The 20,433-nt window shown below is 38.5% G+C and overlaps 1 protein-coding gene across 2 annotated transcripts in view; it reads right to left on the bottom strand.

Annotated features, from left to right (window-relative positions):
• LOC101859869 (lipoxygenase homology domain-containing protein 1) overlaps window positions 1-20,433 on the bottom strand; it is a 99,643-nt gene that overhangs the window by 5,556 nt on the left and 73,654 nt on the right. For both annotated transcript variants that reach the window (XM_013084325.2, XM_005101504.3), the window contains 17 exons: window positions 19,565-19,728; window positions 18,713-18,802; window positions 16,638-16,767; window positions 15,857-16,011; window positions 15,141-15,219; window positions 14,107-14,182; window positions 13,201-13,424; window positions 12,232-12,392; window positions 11,367-11,486; window positions 9,699-9,831; window positions 6,941-7,095; window positions 6,324-6,481; window positions 5,202-5,496; window positions 4,676-4,768; window positions 3,269-3,401; window positions 2,243-2,397; window positions 924-1,084 (listed from right to left, as the gene is read on the bottom strand). In XM_013084325.2, the coding sequence (XP_012939779.1) occupies window positions 924-1,084; window positions 2,243-2,397; window positions 3,269-3,401; window positions 4,676-4,768; window positions 5,202-5,496; window positions 6,324-6,481; window positions 6,941-7,095; window positions 9,699-9,831; window positions 11,367-11,486; window positions 12,232-12,392; window positions 13,201-13,424; window positions 14,107-14,182; window positions 15,141-15,219; window positions 15,857-16,011; window positions 16,638-16,767; window positions 18,713-18,802; window positions 19,565-19,728 (2,482 nt within the window). The remainder of the gene's footprint in view (window positions 1-923; window positions 1,085-2,242; window positions 2,398-3,268; window positions 3,402-4,675; window positions 4,769-5,201; window positions 5,497-6,323; window positions 6,482-6,940; window positions 7,096-9,698; window positions 9,832-11,366; window positions 11,487-12,231; window positions 12,393-13,200; window positions 13,425-14,106; window positions 14,183-15,140; window positions 15,220-15,856; window positions 16,012-16,637; window positions 16,768-18,712; window positions 18,803-19,564; window positions 19,729-20,433) is intronic.

A 20,433-nucleotide genomic window follows, 5' to 3' on the forward strand; every position in this document is an offset into this window, starting at 1 on the left:
TAAAACATCACCTACAAAGAAAGAAAATGTGAAATAAAACATCACCTACAAAGAAAGAAAATGTGAAATAAAACATCACCTACAAAGAAAGAAAATGTGAAATAAAACATCACCTCCAAAGAAAGAAAATGTGAAATAAAATATCGAGAAATCAAAGAAAGAAAAACAAAAATCACAATACATGTTGAGAGTACTGTTACAGTTGTTACATGTTGATTACTGGCATGCTCTTTCAGCTTTTAGCTTTAAGTAGATAACGTGTACTGTTTGCTGTCGTTTTCTCTAAAATCATTTTCAAGGTGTATTTGTGAAGTCAACATCCAGAGCAAACCTGAACAGTTGTACAGGTAATCAAATTATTGTACACTGATTCATTTTAAAATTTCCATGCTGTTGCTGTATTTCTATTGGATTCATTATTTTGAAAGTTTTAAAACATATGGAGATAAGTAAGGACAAACAAGCTGAAATGGGTCAAGAAATTGAAAATGAAGTACTAGCAGTAAAATTTGATTTTCCCCTAACTTGGGTAATTTTGTCAAAAAGAATAAAAAGGAAGCAAACTAAAATAAAAAACGAGAAATGAAAATACTCAAAAGAGCAACCTAAAATTAGAGTAACACTAATTTTCTAGCTTCACAATGATTTGAAATTAAATATAAAACTTAGTTCTACATCTTAGGTACACAATCTATAACTACTAAAATACTAGGGTGAAAAACAAATTTTTATGTTGCAGGCTACGAAGAAATAAAAAGGTGCAACCTTACTACATTTAAATATTATCAGAAGAAAGATAGGATCTGTGGGTTTGGGAAAGGGGAGTTGTGGTGGTGGTGGTAAACAAAGGAAAGATATTCTACAAATGCTACATTTTAACAATTGCTACTTTTCCACAAATTCATGAAATTTCCTAAACTTACTTTCCCCAGGGGAACACAAAACTCTCTCTGGTCTTGGCGTCTGCATCTCTGACTAGAACACACTGCAGCTTCCAAGCAGAGTCAGGACCAGAACCGTCATGGCCGATCCATATCTTCTGAAGTGCTCCAAGATCAATCGCTTCAATGTGGAAGTAGTTTGTCTGAGAATCAAAAAGGATATGGGAATATATAGAGCACACACTGTTTCCCATGGGGGAGGCTAGAGAAGCCAATTTCAAAAAATAAATTGTCAGGCAGCGTGGTGAAATCAGGCACTCGTCCAAATAATGAAGGTGAAGAAACTGACATTTTTCAGAAGGTTTAGGAATTTTGTATCAAATTTGTATTTTTTAGCTCAACACCCTCCATGTCAATTAAAGAACACATTATTTCTATGTGGATTGTACTGAAAAACGTAAATTAAAGGCATAAAAAGTGTAAATTTTCTGTTTCCAGGGACTCTCAAGCTAAGGAAATAACTAGACTTTAGAGGCCATTTTCTCACTAATTTTTCATCTGAGACAAGGCGACCCCCACCTATTTCAATCACAAATATCTCCATTTGTATTCAAGATAAAAGGATATTTTTTTCTTCAAACGCAAGACAAAAGAAAAAGCTTTAAGGTAATATCAATAACCCCACATGCCCAAAAACTGACGAGCGCCTGATTCCACTGCGTCATGCCATAATTCTTCTTTGATCTCAGGAATTTCTGTCAAAGCATCCTACTTCATCCTACTTTGAAAGAAAGAGTATTTTACAAAGAAAGTCTTAACCCTCAGCTTATGCTTAAGATTCCCAAGCAAAACAACTCAGACATGATAAAAATTTAACCTGAGGTATAAGTTTAAAACAAACACTATTATCATTTTTAACAATAGATGATCTACGGTAAGCTGGTCTTATCAGTTTATTTCACAGTATCGTTTGTCTTTAACTCTTTAACCATGCAATTCAAAATCACGTTTCCGCGTAATTCTCTCGTGTTTCTGGAAATGCGACCTGACATATTACGGTTTTAAAACCACTTGTTTTGAGTCAAACTGATCAATAAAACTTTACAAAGACGTAGAATTCATTTATCTTTGACTTCCGGGTCAAACTAAAGGCTTGTTAGCTCGTACTTTTTTATATTCCGCCTGTATCATAATACAATAATAACTTCCCATCGGACGGTGGTACCGTCCAGCCATGGTTACAGACCTTGACTACCGGACGCTCCATCCAGGCATTGTTAAAGCAATATATATTTCATTTATTATTCCTTTTCTAGACTGCAAACTCAGAGTATTACTCATAGAAAATATGGTATGCTAACCTTTCCAATGGCGAACTTTTCATTCTCATCAAGATTATTTTTCAGACACCGTTTTCCAGAATCTCCCTGACTGCCGATGATGTTGATGTACACAATGGCCTGGGTTCCAGCAGAGTCCTGAGCTTCTGTCACAGTCTTCACCACATATTTTACACCTGGGATGAGGAAATTGCAAGTTATTAATAAAAACTATTTTCCAGTTGGGTGCAATTTGCGCCCACAGACTTTGTGTTGAAAGACACTGATCGAATCACTTAGCAACTAAGAGACTGTTTTTTTCCATTACATGACAGCAACAAAAATTCCCAGAAACTATCTCCCCCCCCCCCCCCCCATAATACAGGATTTGTTTCACAAAAGCAAACTTGTTAAGAATCAGCTGCCACAACATTGCCTTAAATTCTTAAGTTCTTGGGGCCAAAAATATCAATCTGTTAAATGTTTAAAGCGAGAACATTTTTCTTTTGCCAAAAATGTTGATGCATGCTAATGCCCCAAATAACAATATTTCCCAAATAATAATAATATATTGCATTTGTATAGCACTCAACCCTGATTTAAGTACACAGGCTCTGAGCGTTTTGCAATACAACAGTAACATATAATCAGTACATTAAATTGTGTTTTGATCCAAAAATATTTCTCTCATTGAACCTTTCAGCACCATAAATAGGTCAGCAGGTCAGCACAGCAGAACTTAAATGGCAGCCAGCTGATGGCTTCACAGATAATACTTTTTTCAGTGTTTTTCAGAGGTTCAGGGGGTGTGGCAAAGAAAATGTTTTTGCTTTTGATCTAAGCAATGTATTTCAATGAAATTTCACAAACAAAGACCTAGGACGTCAGCATCTAAATTTAGAGTGGAACATTTTTATTCCTAAGCCAGCACAAAAAACGGGTGTGTCAGGCCAGTAAAAGCCGGTATAATGGCTCCACAGTGGGAAAGCCGGTAAAAGCCGGTATGGCAACATGGCAGGAAGGCCGGTTTAGGCCAGTATGGCCCAAAAAGGGTTAAGTAGCACTCACTTTTCAGAGGAGTCCTGTCTGGGTACTCAGCTGCTACCTCACACACAATGTCACCTTCCCTGTCAGCAAAGCTGAGCCATCGGTTAACAACAAAAGAGAGTTTCTCTCCATTGAACAGGTTCTCCATCACAAGCTGAGAAAGAACGGTGGTATAAGTATAAGCATAACGGTGAATTCAATCTCAGTAAAGTAAAGTCGTTCCCGCATCCGATTCGGACATTGGGGATTGCCTTGTTAGTGAGACAATTTCCTGGGCCTTCGGCATATTGAGGTAGGGTGGACAGTTCCTTTCCTCGTCGCCTTTACTTCCCCAACTCGAAGAAAGGTAGTCTACTGCTGGGTGGGCAGGAGGAGGCGAAAAAAATCTGTGTCCGAACCGAGGCTCGATCCCGGACTTTCCGCTTCATAGATGAGTGCACTTACCGCTCCGCCACCGCACCCTCTCAATATCAGTATATATAAATAAATTAACTCTCTGACAACACTGATTTAGTCTAAGTTGTAGGTGCAGTTCCGTATCATCGATGACTTTGAGATGAATGTATGTACTATCTCTAGAAATTTCTGAACCCTAAACAAAAAAAAAAGGAGATAGCGCTTAAAGTGAGAAGGAAAAGGTGGAAGAAAATCTGTCATTGCAGAAAAGGAAAGACTAACATGTATTCCAAATTTGAGAAATTCTAAATGATCTTTGAGAAATAGTATCAATAAGATATTTGCTTAAAGGATATGAAGCTTGTGAATTTGACTGAACTGACAGAAGCCTAATAAATACTATTACATTTATATAACATATATGAAAGGGTTCGGAAATATGTGCAAATCCTTCGGTGAGACTCTCATATAATGCCACTGTATTGGTGAGAAAACATTGCAAAAAAGTAATTGTAGCCAAGTCTTTGGTTCAGCAAGTTAGCAGGAAATTCATATCTCAGGTCAAAATTTGGGCCACATCGACTGTCATATAAACCTAAGGACGTAACATGACAATAAGTTTGTTTGTTTTAGTAAGAGTTTTACGGCACTTGCAACACGTACAATAAGGTCATATAAGTGCCCAAGATTAGAGGGTTTACAAGAGAGTAACATACACAAAAAAGAAGGAGGGGAGATAGAGATGATAGATCTTTTATAGTATAGGAAAGAAAGAGCAAACCACACCAGAGTACCCGCCAACCACCCACGTAATAATAAGTGATGGCAACATAAAGACAATACATTTGTCATATTCAACAGTCATTTATAATATATATTTATCCCACATTTTTTACTGAGGGTCACTGAAAAATTACATTTCCTATAAATGTTAGAAATTATGAATCAATCCCAAGAAAAGAAAAAGAAAAAAGACTTTTCTCTAGGCCCTATTTGAAAGTGCCTTTCAGCCAAAAGTGGTCAATATGATACCTGATCCACTCGCCACCCTGCCGCTTGTCCCGAGTCATCATGTTCCAGGCGAACTTTCTGTATCTGTCCAACATCCTCCGGTTCCAGCCACACCTTTCCATTAAAGTAAAAAAAATAAAAAGTGTTGGATATTTTTTTTTGCGTATTGTGCTTGCGTGAACACAGTTTACAGGTTAATAACATTCTAAACTAGGCCACTTGAATGAAATAAGGAGTGAAAGTGTAACATTTATGGCTAAAAAATTACAGCTTTTTTCTTTATTAAAAAATCTTGTTCTCAGATAAATTTTAAGAAAAATTTTAAGCAAGTGCAAAACACAAGAAGTTTTTCTTTTGGAAGGGACACATTGCAGTATTTTGATAAGATTACATTTAAAAAATCACTACCTGAGAGGTGCTGTCAATGATTGGAGTATAGTTATCATTCAATGAAATCATTAATGAGAAAAATATTAAAGCAAACATTCTAAAAGGTTATAAGCAGAGCCAGCCAATAATTTTCCATCTAAGATGAACAAATTCTCACATCAAACTGGTCTGTTTGTCCTTCAGAGAAAAAGTCTTGACCCGCTGCGCCAAGCACGAGTGGCCCAGAACTGCCTTTGTCCCCCAAAACCGTCAAGGTGACCTTGGCATCTGTCCCACTGCCGGGCTCAGAACTTGTCATCACGTAGACTCGCCAGTCCCCAGGCTTTGGCTTCTCTTCCTCTGGCTCCTCTGGGGCCTCCACGACCTCCTCCGCCTGGACCCTGGGTGTGTCTTGGACGGACGTCAGCGGAAGCTCAACGGTCAGCTGACTCGGCGCTTCTCCGGAGAGCCACCTGCAACATTGTGATTAGAAAACATCATAAAGTAAAGTAAAAGCAAGAAAAGGCAAGCTAAGATAAAACCACAAGAGTGAGTAACTAACCCTATCCGTACGCCCTGGGGTCATTTTGTACCCCCAGGGTTGTATTCTTCACATTTTATAATACTTTTAGGTCGAAGATCTCTTTGAAACTTTCAGTATTTCTCAAAAATCATTTTGACAGACTGCTATGCAAAGCATACAGATCGGATTAACGAATAAATTTCCTCTTTGTAAGTGGTGGCACAAAGTTCATTCGTATGGATACGATAGAAAAACACGACGTACGGATAGGGTTAATGTGAAACAAGAAGAGTTAAGCTTGGGAGAAAGAGACAAGACAAGTCAAGATAAAAACAAACAAATCACAAGACATGATGAGATAAAAAAGGTAAAGACAAATAAAGAAAAGATAGTTCAAGATAGGATAAAATAAATCAAGATAGAAAAAGCAAAACTTTATCCATAAAAAATAAAAGTTTCATTGATCCATTGAAAGTAAATTTGCAGGACCAGAAAGGGTAGAGTTCAGTGCTTCATCTTTAAATACTTTTACTAAGCAAATGCTGAAAAAGCAATCTTGAACTTTTGCATACCTTGTCACACAACTCAATTTGTTGAACACATTTTTCACAAACAGTAGACCTAAGTTAAAATTTTATAATGGAACTATCTCGAATAAGGTTTCATATTATCATAACATTCAAGAAAGACATTCATTTAAAGGTTGTGCTCTAACAATGAAAGAAAATATTTTAAAAATATATTTCAGGTTCAAAACTTGAAACTGTCCTAACATACCTGTCACATTCAAAGACAAAAACTTGAGAGGATTCTTCTGATTCCTTCACTTCCACTTTGTCCAAATACCATGTCGGGTTCTGTCCATATCCTTCCAAGTGTATTTTAACTGTGTTCAGTTTTCCCAGATCAACTGCTTCAATCCTAAATAAGTCATGCTGGGGAAAAAGAATAAAAATAGATACTTCATCTTCATTGAATTGTAGCAAATATACTAAATGCAAGACGTTTTTTCGATAGTGATCTTAGAAATAAAAAATAAAAAAATCAAATAAATGTAGTGTTTCTTATAATAACTTAACTCTTTTTCTTTGAGGGGGGTAAACCCACTACCCAGGGGCGCTTTTTTGGTGCTAAATCTAAAAATGACAAAAACGTCATTAAATTGAAACTAGCAAACTTATTTTGATAGTTCTTCTTCTAAAGAATGAACTTCCAGTATAAGAGACCCGTTTTCGCCAATTGCCGAAAAGTAATTTGATGTCAAAGTCGTCGTAAAGGAATGTCCCCCAGCTCACCGGCATAGGAGTTCAGACCGTGAGCCGCTGAGAGCGGCTTGTCGGAGATAAAGAGTTAAGGGTTAAGGAAGTTAATCTAAAAAGCTCTAGTAAACTCACAGATCCTGTTTCAAATTTGTTTGCATTTGTCCTTGACCCATGCAGATGTCGCAATCCGCTGTCCCCGTGATCTCCAGAGAGCTGCAGGAAGACATGGCCGTTTGTTCCAGAGCCGTTCTGCTGGCCGGTGAACACATCCACCAAGTAGTCTCTCACTGCAGCAGGGCAACAATGATAACTGATCAGTGTAACAAGTAGTGAAGGCAGTTTGATATCTATTAATTAGACCTAGTTTTAGTAAGAGTTTAACGGCACTTGAAGCACAATAAGGTCATATAAAACATTAGTGCCAAAGATTAGAGGTGTTACAAGAGAGTAACAAACACAAAAAAGAAGGAGGGGAGATAAAGACGATACATGTTCGATAGGAGAGAAGAAGCAAACCACACCAGAGCACCCGCCAACCACCCACGTTTGAAATCTATAAAGACAATCAGTATAACAAGTAGTAAAGAAAATTTGAGATCTAAAAAGACCCCGGTACGAACAATCATTGATTCCCAGAGTATGTTTGCTCACGGCATGATGACTCCACATTCTTCAGGGGACTGTGCTTTTAAGTAGAGGTTTTAGGGCGCTCGCAACTGCATAAGGTCATATGAGTATGAGCGCCAGAAGATTAGAGGTGTTACAAGAAAGTAAAAAACATAAAAAAGAAGAAAGGGAGATAAGGACGATAGATTTTGAAATGAAAGAAGAAGCAAACCACACCAGAGCACCCGCCAACCACCCACGAGGACTGTGCATGATAGGAGAAGGAGAAGAGGTGGACTGACAACATTATATCTGATCTTTATAGATTTCAAGTGAATGGTTGGCGGGTGCTCAGGTGTGGTTTGCTTCTTCTTTCCTATCAAACACCTATCATCCTTATCTCCCCTTCTTCTTTTTTGTGTTTGTTACTCTCTTATAACACCTCTAAATGGACAGGGAAATCCTCTTCCTAAACTCGTGCGCTCGCAAAAAAACGTGAAAAGTGGAGACACCTGACGAGGCTCTCTGTCAGAAAGCACCCCTACGATCCTAGTGGATTATGGAATCAGTGACAGTGACACGTTGACATCACATCTACTCTTTTAATTTTAGTAGAGGTTTTACGGCGCTCACAACTGCATAAGGTCATACGAGCGCCAGAAGATTAGAGCTGTTACAAGAGAGTAATAAACATAAAAAAGAAGAAGGGGAGATAAGGATGATAGATGTTTGATAGGAAAGAAGAAGCAAACCCCACCAGAGCACCCGCCAACCACCCACACATCTACTCTTGAGCAAAGGGAGAAACAACTAGTTCAATAAGAGATTGGTCTATAACTGCAACACGTTCTGGTAATCAAACCACTGTAATACTACTGGTTTCTAGAAATGTTTCAACATAAGCATAAAATTCTGAATGGAAGAAACCACAAACTATTGGTTCCATGCATACTTGTTTAGTTTTAGTTTTTGTTGAGCTTTTACGGTGCTCGCAACTGCATAAGGTCATATGAGCACCAGAAGATTAGAGGTGTTACAAGAGAGTAACAAAAATAGAAAAGAAGAAGCGGAGATAAGGATAATAGATGTTTGATAGGAAAGAAGAAGCAAACCACACCAGAGTACCCGCCAACCACCCACATGCATACTTGAAATGTTTTACATCCTCTCATGATACACTTTAGATTAATTAGGAGGCTGCGTAGTTCAACCACACCTGACAGAGACAAACAGGACAGAGTGGGATACAGCAACCTAGCTGAAGGACAGAGATTCTCAATAAAATATTCTACCTCTGGCAAAAATTTAACGCAGATCTTTCGTTTGCCTGCAATGGTGAAGAGAAACTGTTGTACGTGGAGAACAATGGCATTTGTTAATGATAAACCTTATATGTGTCATGACGTGGTGGAATCAGGCGCTTGTCAATTTTTGGGCATATATATAGGTTATTGGTATCACCTTAAAGCTTGTTCATTTGCCTTGCATTTGATGAAAAAAATATCAATTTATCTTTAACACAAATCAAGATATTGGCGATTGAAGGAGGTGGGGGTTGCCTAGTTTCAGAGGTAAATTAGTGAGAAAATGGCTGCCAAATTTTGTTATTTTCTTAGCTTGAGAGTCTGTGGAAATTGAAAATTTACATCTTTTAAGCCTTTAATCAATGCTTTTCAGTCAAATCCACACAAAAATGTGTTCTTTAATGGGAATGAAAGGTGTTGAGCCAAAAAACTAAATTTTGATAAAATTTCCAAACTAGAGGTAAATGCGTTTCTTCACTTTCATTGTTTTGATGAGCGCCTGATTCCACAACACTGCCTCACATTTACACATTCTTCTCACGAGAGCACTCCAAAAGGTGTTGTACCTTTTCAAGTTGGGGGTGTTTCCCTTCAACGAAAACAATAAAACAAATGTGTAAACAAAACCAGATGTGACATGGTGAGAAACATCAAGATCAGAGAAATGGTGGGAACAACACCTGTCCTCTATTACATTCAAAGGCAAACAATCAGGTGGTTTGGACCTCTCACACGTATGGCACCTAACGAGCTTGCCAATAAAGCCTACTACAGGAAAGTATCAGGGTACAAAGCAAGAGGAAGACCAAAAAAGACCTCCAGGGTGTGAAGGATACCCTGAGAACATGATACAATATCCCACCCAGCCAGGCCATCGAACTTGCTAGAGACAGGAAGCTCTTTCTCCCCTCGACGCCCTAGTGGTACAAGAGGACGGATAAAGTAACGTTAAGTAAGTTAAGTAAACAACATTGAACTACCTGGCAGGGTGTCAGATGGGTTGTCTTGAGCCACGGGAAACTCTCGCCAGTAGTCATGGTCATCCTCCATGCGGACCCACTGCTTCATCAGAACTTCGTAAGCCTTCCCCGACTTCTTGTCTCTCAGTTTTATCTGATGCAGTAAAGTACAAACAGTTTAACTTTACTCATTGCAGATGGACAACTTCTGTTGGTGCAACTTGACCAGAGTGATGACGGACCGATGTAATATTGAACAGTTCTCTAAAACAGTTAATCATCATCATCCAGTGCCAGATCTGAGACACACATCGGCGATCATGGTTCTCCATTCATTCCTTTGCTTGGATGTTCTCAAAAAAGCTACGTTTCCCAGATCTTTCCCAGTTAATAGCTCCGTATATTCAGTAAATACGCGAATGTATAGGAGGGTGCGGTGGCGGAGTGGTTAGTGCGCTCGTCTCCGAAGCGGAAAGTCCGGGTTCTAGCCTCGGTTCGGACATGGATTTTTCTCGCCCCCTCCTGCCCACACAGCAGTAATGGGTACCTGACTTCGAGTATGGGAAGAAAAGATGGTGTGGAAAGGACTAGCCACCCTACCACAATATGCTGAAAGCCCAGGAAGTTGTCTCACTAACAAGGCAATCCCCAATGTCCAGATTGGATGCGGGAACAACTTTACCTTTACAGGAATGTGGCAAAGCCCAACTTTGTTTCATGTCTAATTTTTAACTTGGCCCTTTCACTTTCAAGGAAGTTTCAAGAAAAAACAATTTTGGTTGGATTTGTAATACTCCAGTTAATACCTCAGATTTAGCATAGCAACTACAGGCTCTGAGTTGTACTGTGTGGAAATTGTCATGAAAAAACCCCAACAAAACATGGAAAAGCTTTTCAGATGTGTTTGAACAATCGCCTTGAAACTATTAAAAGAATCATCAATAACATTCCCATCTTGATGACTGCATGGACAAATTAGCCTGAAGACTTATCCAAAGATCGTACATAACAAGATAGTTCACTCCTCTCATTGAGCCAATTACAAAAGTGTCCTCAAAATTCGGCGGCGCCCTCTTTGAAAAAGTGCGGACTTTGCGAACAGAGTTACCCTACTTGTGTGAAAAGCAATAAAAGTGAAACTAACAAACTGTGCTATTCCTATTCTTCTTCTGGATAAACTAAAGAGAGCTTCAAAACAGAGACAGCAGCGCCATCTGAACCAATGCCAGGACTTTCGCGGACACTTTTTTGTCTGAGTGAACTATCTTGTTATGTACCATCTTTGACTTATCTCAGTCCACTTAAAACTGGAACTTTCAGGCTGCGACAAACCATATACAACACAGTCTTGATCCGCTATGCTCTGTAAGGCATAATCTGCTTATCTTACTCTTTTCTAGCACTGTCCCAATAAATAGCCAATAGAACTTATATTTCGTAATACATATTACTCTCTATAAGGTCAAATATGACAGAAGGATACAGTATAATGAGTGGTACAGAGTAATAATACCTTTGGGTCCCAAATACTTACTGAAATGATCATTTTATGTCTTAAAGATAATTTATCTAAATTTATTTGTATTGTTGTGTAAAGTGCTTAACAAAATATTAATATAAGCATGAAATAAAATATTGGTGGTCTCATTAAGCTAATTCTATATAAAGTGATGCAAGCTGAGAGCTTACCATGTCACCAAACCATGATGGGCAGGAATTTGGTTCTGTGTACCATTCCATTTCTTTCCCAGCATTCTCAAATCCCACTCTAATTTTGTAGAGATCTCCAACATTCTCATCTGTGGAAATCTGAAAAGAAAAACCCCCAATTAAAAAGCGTGTAAAAGATATAATCTATATATATAAAGTTGAGATGAGATTGGAAAGGGCCATTTTATCTTGAGACAAAATAAGTTTTTGTTTTGATATCAAAAGGTTGAATAAAAACCTCATGCTCAAGATGACTTTTGAAGATCAGAAAAGAGGAAACTAAGAGGTCACACATTTCAGAAAAATGAACAAACATGTTGACCTGACTTTTTGTACACTTTATTCTTATTTTCTGAAGAAAAATAAATATTTGAATGCTTAGAAAGAATAATGAATGTTCGCTTTGACAGTTATTTCAGTTTATATTTTACTTTATCCAACAACACTGCAGTTGTTATCAAAGTTTCCTTTAATGTGGTGTGTGATTTTGGTTTTCGACTCCTTTTAACACTATACAACAACACCCTCTGATCTAAGGCTCATTTCTCAAAGGACTGAGCACATGGAGAGAAGAGCCATGTGAACTCATCTTTAATTGATGCTCAGTTGGATGTTTTCAAACCAGGGTCATCTACAAAACAGTCCAGTCTGATTTCAGCTGAACTGCAGATACTCTTCACCAAAAGAATTTCCAAACATACTTTGAAACAATAAAGCACAAATCATACTTGTAAAAACATAAACATCAAAGCCACCGAGGCAGGAATTATAAATTTTTCACTTGAACAAAAAAGAAGTGACAACAGAAGAGAAATAAGCTCGTCATCTTGTCCTGGTTACTCACTTCAAACAGCTGTGACTGCTCGTCGCCGAGAGTAGAATTCTCCTGCTCCAGCACCAAAGCCTCCGAGTGTCCCTTGTCTCCGTACAGGATGAGCACAATGTCGCTCTTTGTCTTGTGACCCACTCCAGTTCCAGTTACAGTTGTCACCTCATAGCTGAAGGCTGTAAAATTGAAAAAACCCCCAAAGGCGAAGCAAAGATGAGATACATGAACTTCATATCGAAAAGACAAAATATCAATAATTTCATGGTGACAATCATAACTACTGGACATTATTTGACACAGAAAAACTATTATGGAATGCTTACTTCGAATCAACGGGATAACAGCCACATTTGCAAGGAACAAATAAGGAAAGAAGAACCATTGAAAAAAAAAAGTAGAGAGAGGAGACTCACATAACAGGATAGAATCAATCAGGAAGGAACCATGCAAAGGCTCATGATGTTAAGTCAACCCGCAAGCAACAAATACTTTTGCAAGATAATCATACGTCAAAACAAAGCACACATTGACGTGGAATCCACATGGAAAACGTAAGAAAGGAAGACCAAAGATGACACGGAGGCGAGCTGTACAAGCGGAAATGGAAAAGGCGGGGACATCATGGAAACAGCTAGAAAAGGAAGCACAGGACAGGCTTTGCTGGAGAAATGATGTTGATGGCCTATGCTCCACTGGGAGTTAAAAAGGGCAAGACAGAGAGACAAAGCACACAAGCAACTACTGAGTGAGTGGAAGTTAGTGTATCTCCGTCTTTGTGCTGGGATGCTGTAACCCATTCAGCCTAGGTTGGTCCTGACAGTCAAGTTCAAAGCAGCCCACCTCTAAAACCACCTAATTGCGTCAATGGGCGTATAATATATATATATTATATATAATATATTAAAAAAAAAAAAGTTTGCAAGTAAGTAAGTTAGTAAAAAAAACAACACCAGCAAGCTTTTAACAAGAGAAAACCGTACACACCTTTCTGTGGTGGCGCTGGTGGCTCTGGCTGGGGCTCCGGTTCGGGTGTCTGAGCTTTTGGAGTCACAGGCTTCTCCTCCACAGGCTCTGGTACGTCTTCTACGTCCACCATTGCTGAGGGCATTCTGGAGGAACGGTTTGTCTCTGGGGCAATGGTGCTCACGTCTTCACCAACGTGTAGTGTCCTCATTGTTAGCCCGTCATCCTGACCTGCGTCCAGCCACCTGTAATTACGTTTTGATTAAGTAAGAGTGTTACAGCATGTGCAACACAATAAGGTCATATAAGTGCCAAAGACTAGAGGTATTACAAGAGAGTTTTGTTTGTTTTAGTAAGTGTTTTACGCACTTGCAACAAAATAAGAGATGACGTACGGATAGGGTTAACCCTATTTTTCTCACAATAGCACTTTTCTGACACAGGTCAGAACCATTATTCTGCATAAAATTACGACATTCGAAAAAAAATATTGGAGAAAAAGTACAGATGTTTCAGAGGACTTCAAATTGTTCATTTCAAGAAAGTGAATGCCCTACTTTAAAACAGACAGATTTCTGCTGTTTCTTCATCTGCCGTTTAAATGGTTTCCAAGTTTGTGACCCAATCATCCTATTCTATATACATATAAAAAGTATTCAATGTTCCAGAATTCATTTATCTGGCTCATAACTTTTATACAATTTGCTTGGCACAGATCACACATCTTTTAGGGTTTTTTAATGTATGGCCAGCAAATTTATATATGAGTAGCAATGTCTTGACACAAATACACACATCTTCGTCATTCATATACTGCTTATAAAAAAATAGCACTCTTTCTTACAATGGTGGTGTTTGAGACATGAATGTTTTACAGCACTCAAGAATTAAGAAGATCTTATAGTAAAGTAAAAAAAAACTTTTTACCTGTTGCATGGGAACACATAATCTTCTTCTTCACTACTTGGTCTCACAGTCACTTTGTTGAGGAACCATCCCATACCTATAGAAAAGAAAATAAGTAAATCAGTCAGTCAGTAAATCAGTAAGTCAGCATATAAGTCAATCAGTAAGTCAGTAGGCAATTAAGTAAGCCAGCCAGCCCGCCAGCCAGCCAGCCAGTATTTATACGTCTTGTGGGTAGACTCTAAGAAAAAAAAAAAATTCAGCACTGCTATAGAAAACTAAACTGAATCCTAGTTCAACGCACTGCCATTTCTTATGTTGACATCTTGGTACTGTTTAACTCTTTATCTCCGGCAAGACGCTCCCAGTGGCTCGCGGTCGGAACCACATACTGTGCTGGTGAGCCTCTGACAGTAACTCAGGCACATTCCTTTACCACGACTTCGACATCAAATTACTTCTCAGCAATAGCCACAAACAGGGCTCTTTTATCGGAACCTCATTCATTAGATGAAGAACTATCAAAATAGGTTCACTTGTTTTAATTTAATTACCAATTTAGTGACGTTTTTGTCATTTTTAGATTTAGTTCCAAAAAACGGGCCCGGAGTAGTGGGTTTACCCCCCACGGAGATAAAGAGTTAATGCAACTTTTGGTAAATATATTATACTTATCTAAAGAAGCCATAACCCTAGAATACTGTTGGCCAGATGGAACTACGTGACCATGAAGCATCAAATTAAAACAGGTGATGAAAATGTGGCCTCCTGCGGTGGCTTTTATCAGATGATACAGGGTGTTGAGGCCAGTAAGAGAAATATGATGAACCAGCATAAATAGGTTTATCAACTAACTATCACATAAACATATCTTGACCAATATAATTGTAATACCATTTGAGACTGGAAATAGATGTAAACCAGGTAGACTTCTACGGAAAGTTATGAAATAAAAAGGAACAAGAAAGCAAGAACGTTCTTTTTTGAGCCTCATTTTCTTTAGTGAACATAAGCTTATCACATATCACATTTTGTCCACATCTGAGGACTCTTACCGGGACTTTTATTTGCATGGCCAATAGTGACACTCTCAAGGTTCATGAGACTGACAGCTTCAATCACAAATGTGTTGCTCTGAGAAGAAAGATGAAAACATTTTCAACCACAAGAAATAATAAACGTGAACTGAAAGTAATTAGAAAGTCCAAGACAGTCAAAACAAAGCATAAAAAATTTATTTATTTGATGAAGCTCAAAGGAAATTATCATCAAAATGAAAATTATTGCAAAGTGTTTAGGTAAGAAAATAATTTACAAAAAACTGTGACTGTGAGTAAAATAAGTCCATGACCTGATCCTGAGTGCTTGGAGAATTCTGTAACAAGTTATCTACAGTTCTTCTTGTGCTGCATGGGGAGAGCCCCCCCCCCCTCCCCAGCAACAAGACAATTTTGGTACTGTCTTCTTATGCCATTTCGTTTTCTAGGTTGACTTCAATCTATCTGAAAAGAGGCAGTCTGTCTTCATAATATCAAAACACAACTGAAAGATAGAAAACTTGACAGACTTAAAACATTCGTATACCTGACCAAGTGGTTGGTTGGCGGGTGCTCTGGTCTGGTTTGCTTCTTCTTTCCTATCAAACATCTATCGTCCTCATCTCCACTACTCTTTTTTATGTTTGTAACTCTCTTGTAACACCTCTAATCTTCTGGCGCTCATATGACCTTATGCAGTTGTGAGCGCCGTAAAACCTCTATTAAAACAATACCTGGCCAAGCTGAAACTTTGCCTCACTCGTCCTCGTATCCTTCAACATTCTGAATCCTGTGCTGCCCGTTTCTCCATCCACTTTCAACATAATCTGCGCACTGGTGCCTGCCTCCGGTACATCTCCTGTTTCTACCGTGATGCTGTATTGGATGACTGAGAAAAGAAAAAAAGCACTTACTTGTTTCAGCTTTCCCTGCCTCTTAACTCTATGCTTTAAAACATTTCAATACTTTTAGTCGAACAGCCTCTACTTTGGAGCCTCAAACGACTAAATCGTCAATGTCAGTACTTTGATATTTCCATAATACTAGACATTACAAAGTCAATTTTATCTTGAACATTATATATCAATGTTGAGTCCAAGTAGTTTTACCCCCACAGGTTTTTTTCAGTTAAAAAGAAGTGCATTTACGTATATATAATATGCCAGTGTTACATTAGAACAAAACAGCAATGAAAACAGATAGAATAAAAAGACCAAAATAGAGTGCCCATCACTACCCAATTTTGAGACAACATCACCTACTCCTAATCAGGGATTCTGCTGTGGAATTTAAAAAAAGGCAGTCTCTAATAAATATTCATGAGTAATACAAAGTACAACCATCAAACGCAATCCTTAATAATAATAAATCAAGTGATAACATTCACAATGCATGGTGGTTTTATTCAAAAGGTAATAAAATTCAAACGGCTAAATCTTTGATCCGATGACCTAAGAACAGTAAGTAAAAATGAATGAACCCAAAGGTATACTACTGTGACATTTTGGCCCTCACTTGGTAATATGAAAATTCCTGGCCAAACAACTGGGAATTCTTTCCATCCATCGGCCACATCATCCACTTTGACATGGTCATTCAGAGTAAACCAGAATGTGTCTCTCGTATCTGTGTCTTCAAAAACAACCTGTGATAGGACAAAAGAATGATATATTATATATATATAGGCCTCTATATGAGGCATTGTGGTGAAATGAGGCACTCATCAAAATAATAAAATCGAAGAAACTGGCAACTTTCTGCCAGATTGTCAATTTTTATTGAAATTTTGGTTTTTGGCTCAACATGTTTTATGTCCATATAAAAACACATTGCCATTTGTATTTTACTGTAAACGTTGATTAAAGGAGCAAAATGTGTAAATATTCAGTTTTCAAGGACTCTCAAACTATTGAAGTTAACACACTTTGGTGGCCATTTTCAGGCTTTTTTTTTAACCTCTGAAACCAGCGACCCCCACCTCTGTCAATTGCAAATATCTCAACTGCTTTTCAAGATGGATGTGAATTTTTTTTCCATCAAAAGGTAGATAGATGAAAAAGCGTTAAGATGATACCAATAACTCCAAATGCCCAAAAATTGACAAGTGCCTGATTCCGCCAAGTAGAAACACATGTGTTAATAATAGATAATAGATAGCATTTATATACCCCAAATTATCGCTCAACAGCAAACTTTATGTGCTTTACAATCTATACTATTACCCCAACAGACCTAATAGCATTCTAAAACAATCTCAACTTCCTGGGAAGCATACAGTGCAAGCTGCCGTTTATGAGAGCTAAAACACTAACATACTGACAAGATCTTTCTCTGTCTATAGCTGGGTACCCATTCCCTCTGGGTGAAGTGAGGAAAATTTGCGTGAAGTGCATTTCTCAAGGACACAGCATCAGGCCTGTGGCTCGAATCCCCTCAGTTCGTACTGACATGCAATTCGTACTGACATGATTACGAGTACGGTAAGGTAGCCAAACCACGTGTTGAACAGCAGAGTCTATTAGTTTTGTATGCGATGAATCCAAAAACACATAGATATATATACAAGGCAACGAGAAAGAAGAAGCCCTCGTCACAAGACATGATCAAACTCAGTGTGAATTTAATAAGTAAACTAACATCACTCAGGACACTCGCTGAAGGAAATTACAGAGAATATTGAATGAGCATCAGTGAAATCCCAAATAAAATAACCATAAGCAGCCATGTGACCAGAAGAAAAGCCTTAAAATGGTGGAAAAAAAAAGAAAAAAAGAAAGGATGAAGTATCAATTGGCAGCCATACTTTTAAACTGCCAGCTGAATAATTTCAACTCAGAAAACCCACCACTGTACCTGTTTCATGATTTATTCACTCTTTTAAAGCCCAAACCTGTTGGCCTCAGCAGCAACTTTTAAAAATTACATTCCCATCTTAGAAATCACGTTTTACAGAGAAGGGGAATCCACACAACAAAACAGCTACTTTCTACAACATATGTCAATGGGCCAAAGGGCACGAGGAAAGCAACAACACGATAAAGGCATAGCCACGAAACACATTTTCTCACAAGTACCTTGTAATTCCAGCTTAGCTAAAACAGCTCAAACCATCTATGGGTGAGAGTGATAAATCCTGATTCACATAACAGCTGTACAAATAGACATAAATAAGGTGCATATCATCAGTGCATTTCGCTATCTGCGCATGGAGCGATTTGATACTTTCAAGAAAATGGGAACCAAATTTATTACTAGTCTAATACATGTTTTGGCCTTTTGATTTTTACAGTTTATATTTAAGTTGTCATGAATTAGTAATGAAAGTAAAATGCAAGAGCTGGTTTTTAAGATATTGTGCTTAGGTCAGATGCCTTAAAATCATAGTTTTCAAATTTTGTTCAAAACACGGATAGCGAACTGCAATGATGATATACATGATCAGCCAAAGTTTATCTGAAGAGGGGCTCCGAAAATGAGATGAAGGATGAAATGTAGAAAAAAATGCAAACAAAATTGCCTTTAAAATACACCAAAAAAACCCCTCTCAAAACCCATGAGGCAGTGAAAAACTTTGAATTGGTTGTACTGACCTTCTTCACATGCCAGGATTTGTGTTCAGAATTGTCCTCGAACCCTAGACGGACCTTGACCAAATCTCCAACGTCTTCGGTCAGGTTAAGCTGCAATTCAAACAGATGGAAGTGTCAAAGAATTAAACAATATTTGGGCAGATAAGAAAATAAATTCAAACAAGCAAACTACATTTTCTCATTGCGACCTCAAACATGACCCCGTTTATTAATAAATTTGAACTTACTAAAGTTTCTTTGCAATACTGTTGGAACGGGTATAGGATGAGCAAAATATAGACAATTTGCTTTTGACACAGTATGATAAAGATTGAGGAACCTCCAACTGATTTCTACTTCTGATAGTAAAGTAAAAGTTGTTCCTGCATTCGATCCGGACACTGGGGGTTGCCTTGTTAGTGAGACAACTTCCTGGGCTTTTGGCATATTGTGGTAGGGTGGCCAGTTCCTTTTCACGCCGCCTTTACTTCCCCAACTCGAAGTTAGGTATCCATTACTGCTGGGTGGGCAGGAGGGGACCGAAAAAAAACCCTGTGTCTGATAGTACAAAACTGGTATATATACTTTTATAAGCCTTGAGGATAGACAACAAAAAAATACAAAAAACGAAAGTCCCAGTGTACGCTTCCAGGGTCAAATATACCCCAGTCAGCAAAATGCAAACTGAGTTAATGACTGGGCCTGATTCACCTTTCAAGAGTTCACAACTTCAATGAGCATGATAAATGATGAGTAGAAAAACAAAAAACAATCACTTAATTATTTCAAAATTCGCAGGAAAAAATGATTCAAAGTGATATTTATATACCAAGCACCAACACAATACCACTAAATTTAGAACAGAACTCTTACCTCCATACTGTCAGTCATGCCGGCTTGGAATGGGTTATCCCTTCTGAATTTCAATTTAGCTGGGGTACTCTCCCCCTTTGTTCCGGCAAACACAACGACAACATCAGTGGCGTCCCCTCTCGTGCCCTCAGGGCCCGTGATGGCTTCCATAGTCCAGTGGCCTCCTGGGAAATGAAAATCATAGTGGGTGAGGTGAAGAGTTAGTTTTAGTAGAGGTTTTACGGCACTTGCAACTGCATAAGGTCATATGAGCGCCAGAAGATTAGAGGTGTTACAAGAGAGTAACAAACATAAAAAAGAAGACGGAGAGATAAGGATGATAGATGTTTGATAGGAAAGAAGGAGCAAACCACACCAGAGCACCCGCCAACCACCTATTGAGGGGAAGAGCTGTACAAGAAGTACAATCGAAATTGTTCAAGATGGCCATCCCCCCACCAGGGCAGTGCTACTGGCTCAAATGTCTTTTGGCCATTCCCAAAGGGGGGATATTAACATGTTCTTATGCAGAGTAGAATTGCAAATGGGCTGATATATCAATGTCATGCTCGTATGTGCCGGAACAACATGGAGGAACTGCTGCTTTTTCTTTCCTCATCCTTACTATCGTCACTTTCTTCTGTTTCTTTTGTATGTTTGTCACTCTCTTGTGAACTGCTATTTCTGGGGTGCCTTGATAGTCGAAGCAGACTTTGTGCTGTTGAGGCTAGAGAGGCTAGAGAGCTGAGCTGAGTAAGCCTGATTCCCCGTTTGGACTTCCCTGTTGACATCCACCCCTTGGCGCTCATATGACCTTTTAGAGACTATAAGCAGACAGACTCTGGGACAGATCCTGAAGAGAGGGGGGTGGGGGGGAGGGAGAGAGCAGA

The sequence above is a fragment of the Aplysia californica genome, unplaced genomic scaffold (assembly GCF_000002075.1).
Source record: "Aplysia californica isolate F4 #8 unplaced genomic scaffold, AplCal3.0 scaffold00285, whole genome shotgun sequence".
Lineage (NCBI taxonomy): Eukaryota > Metazoa > Mollusca > Gastropoda > Aplysiida > Aplysiidae > Aplysia > Aplysia californica.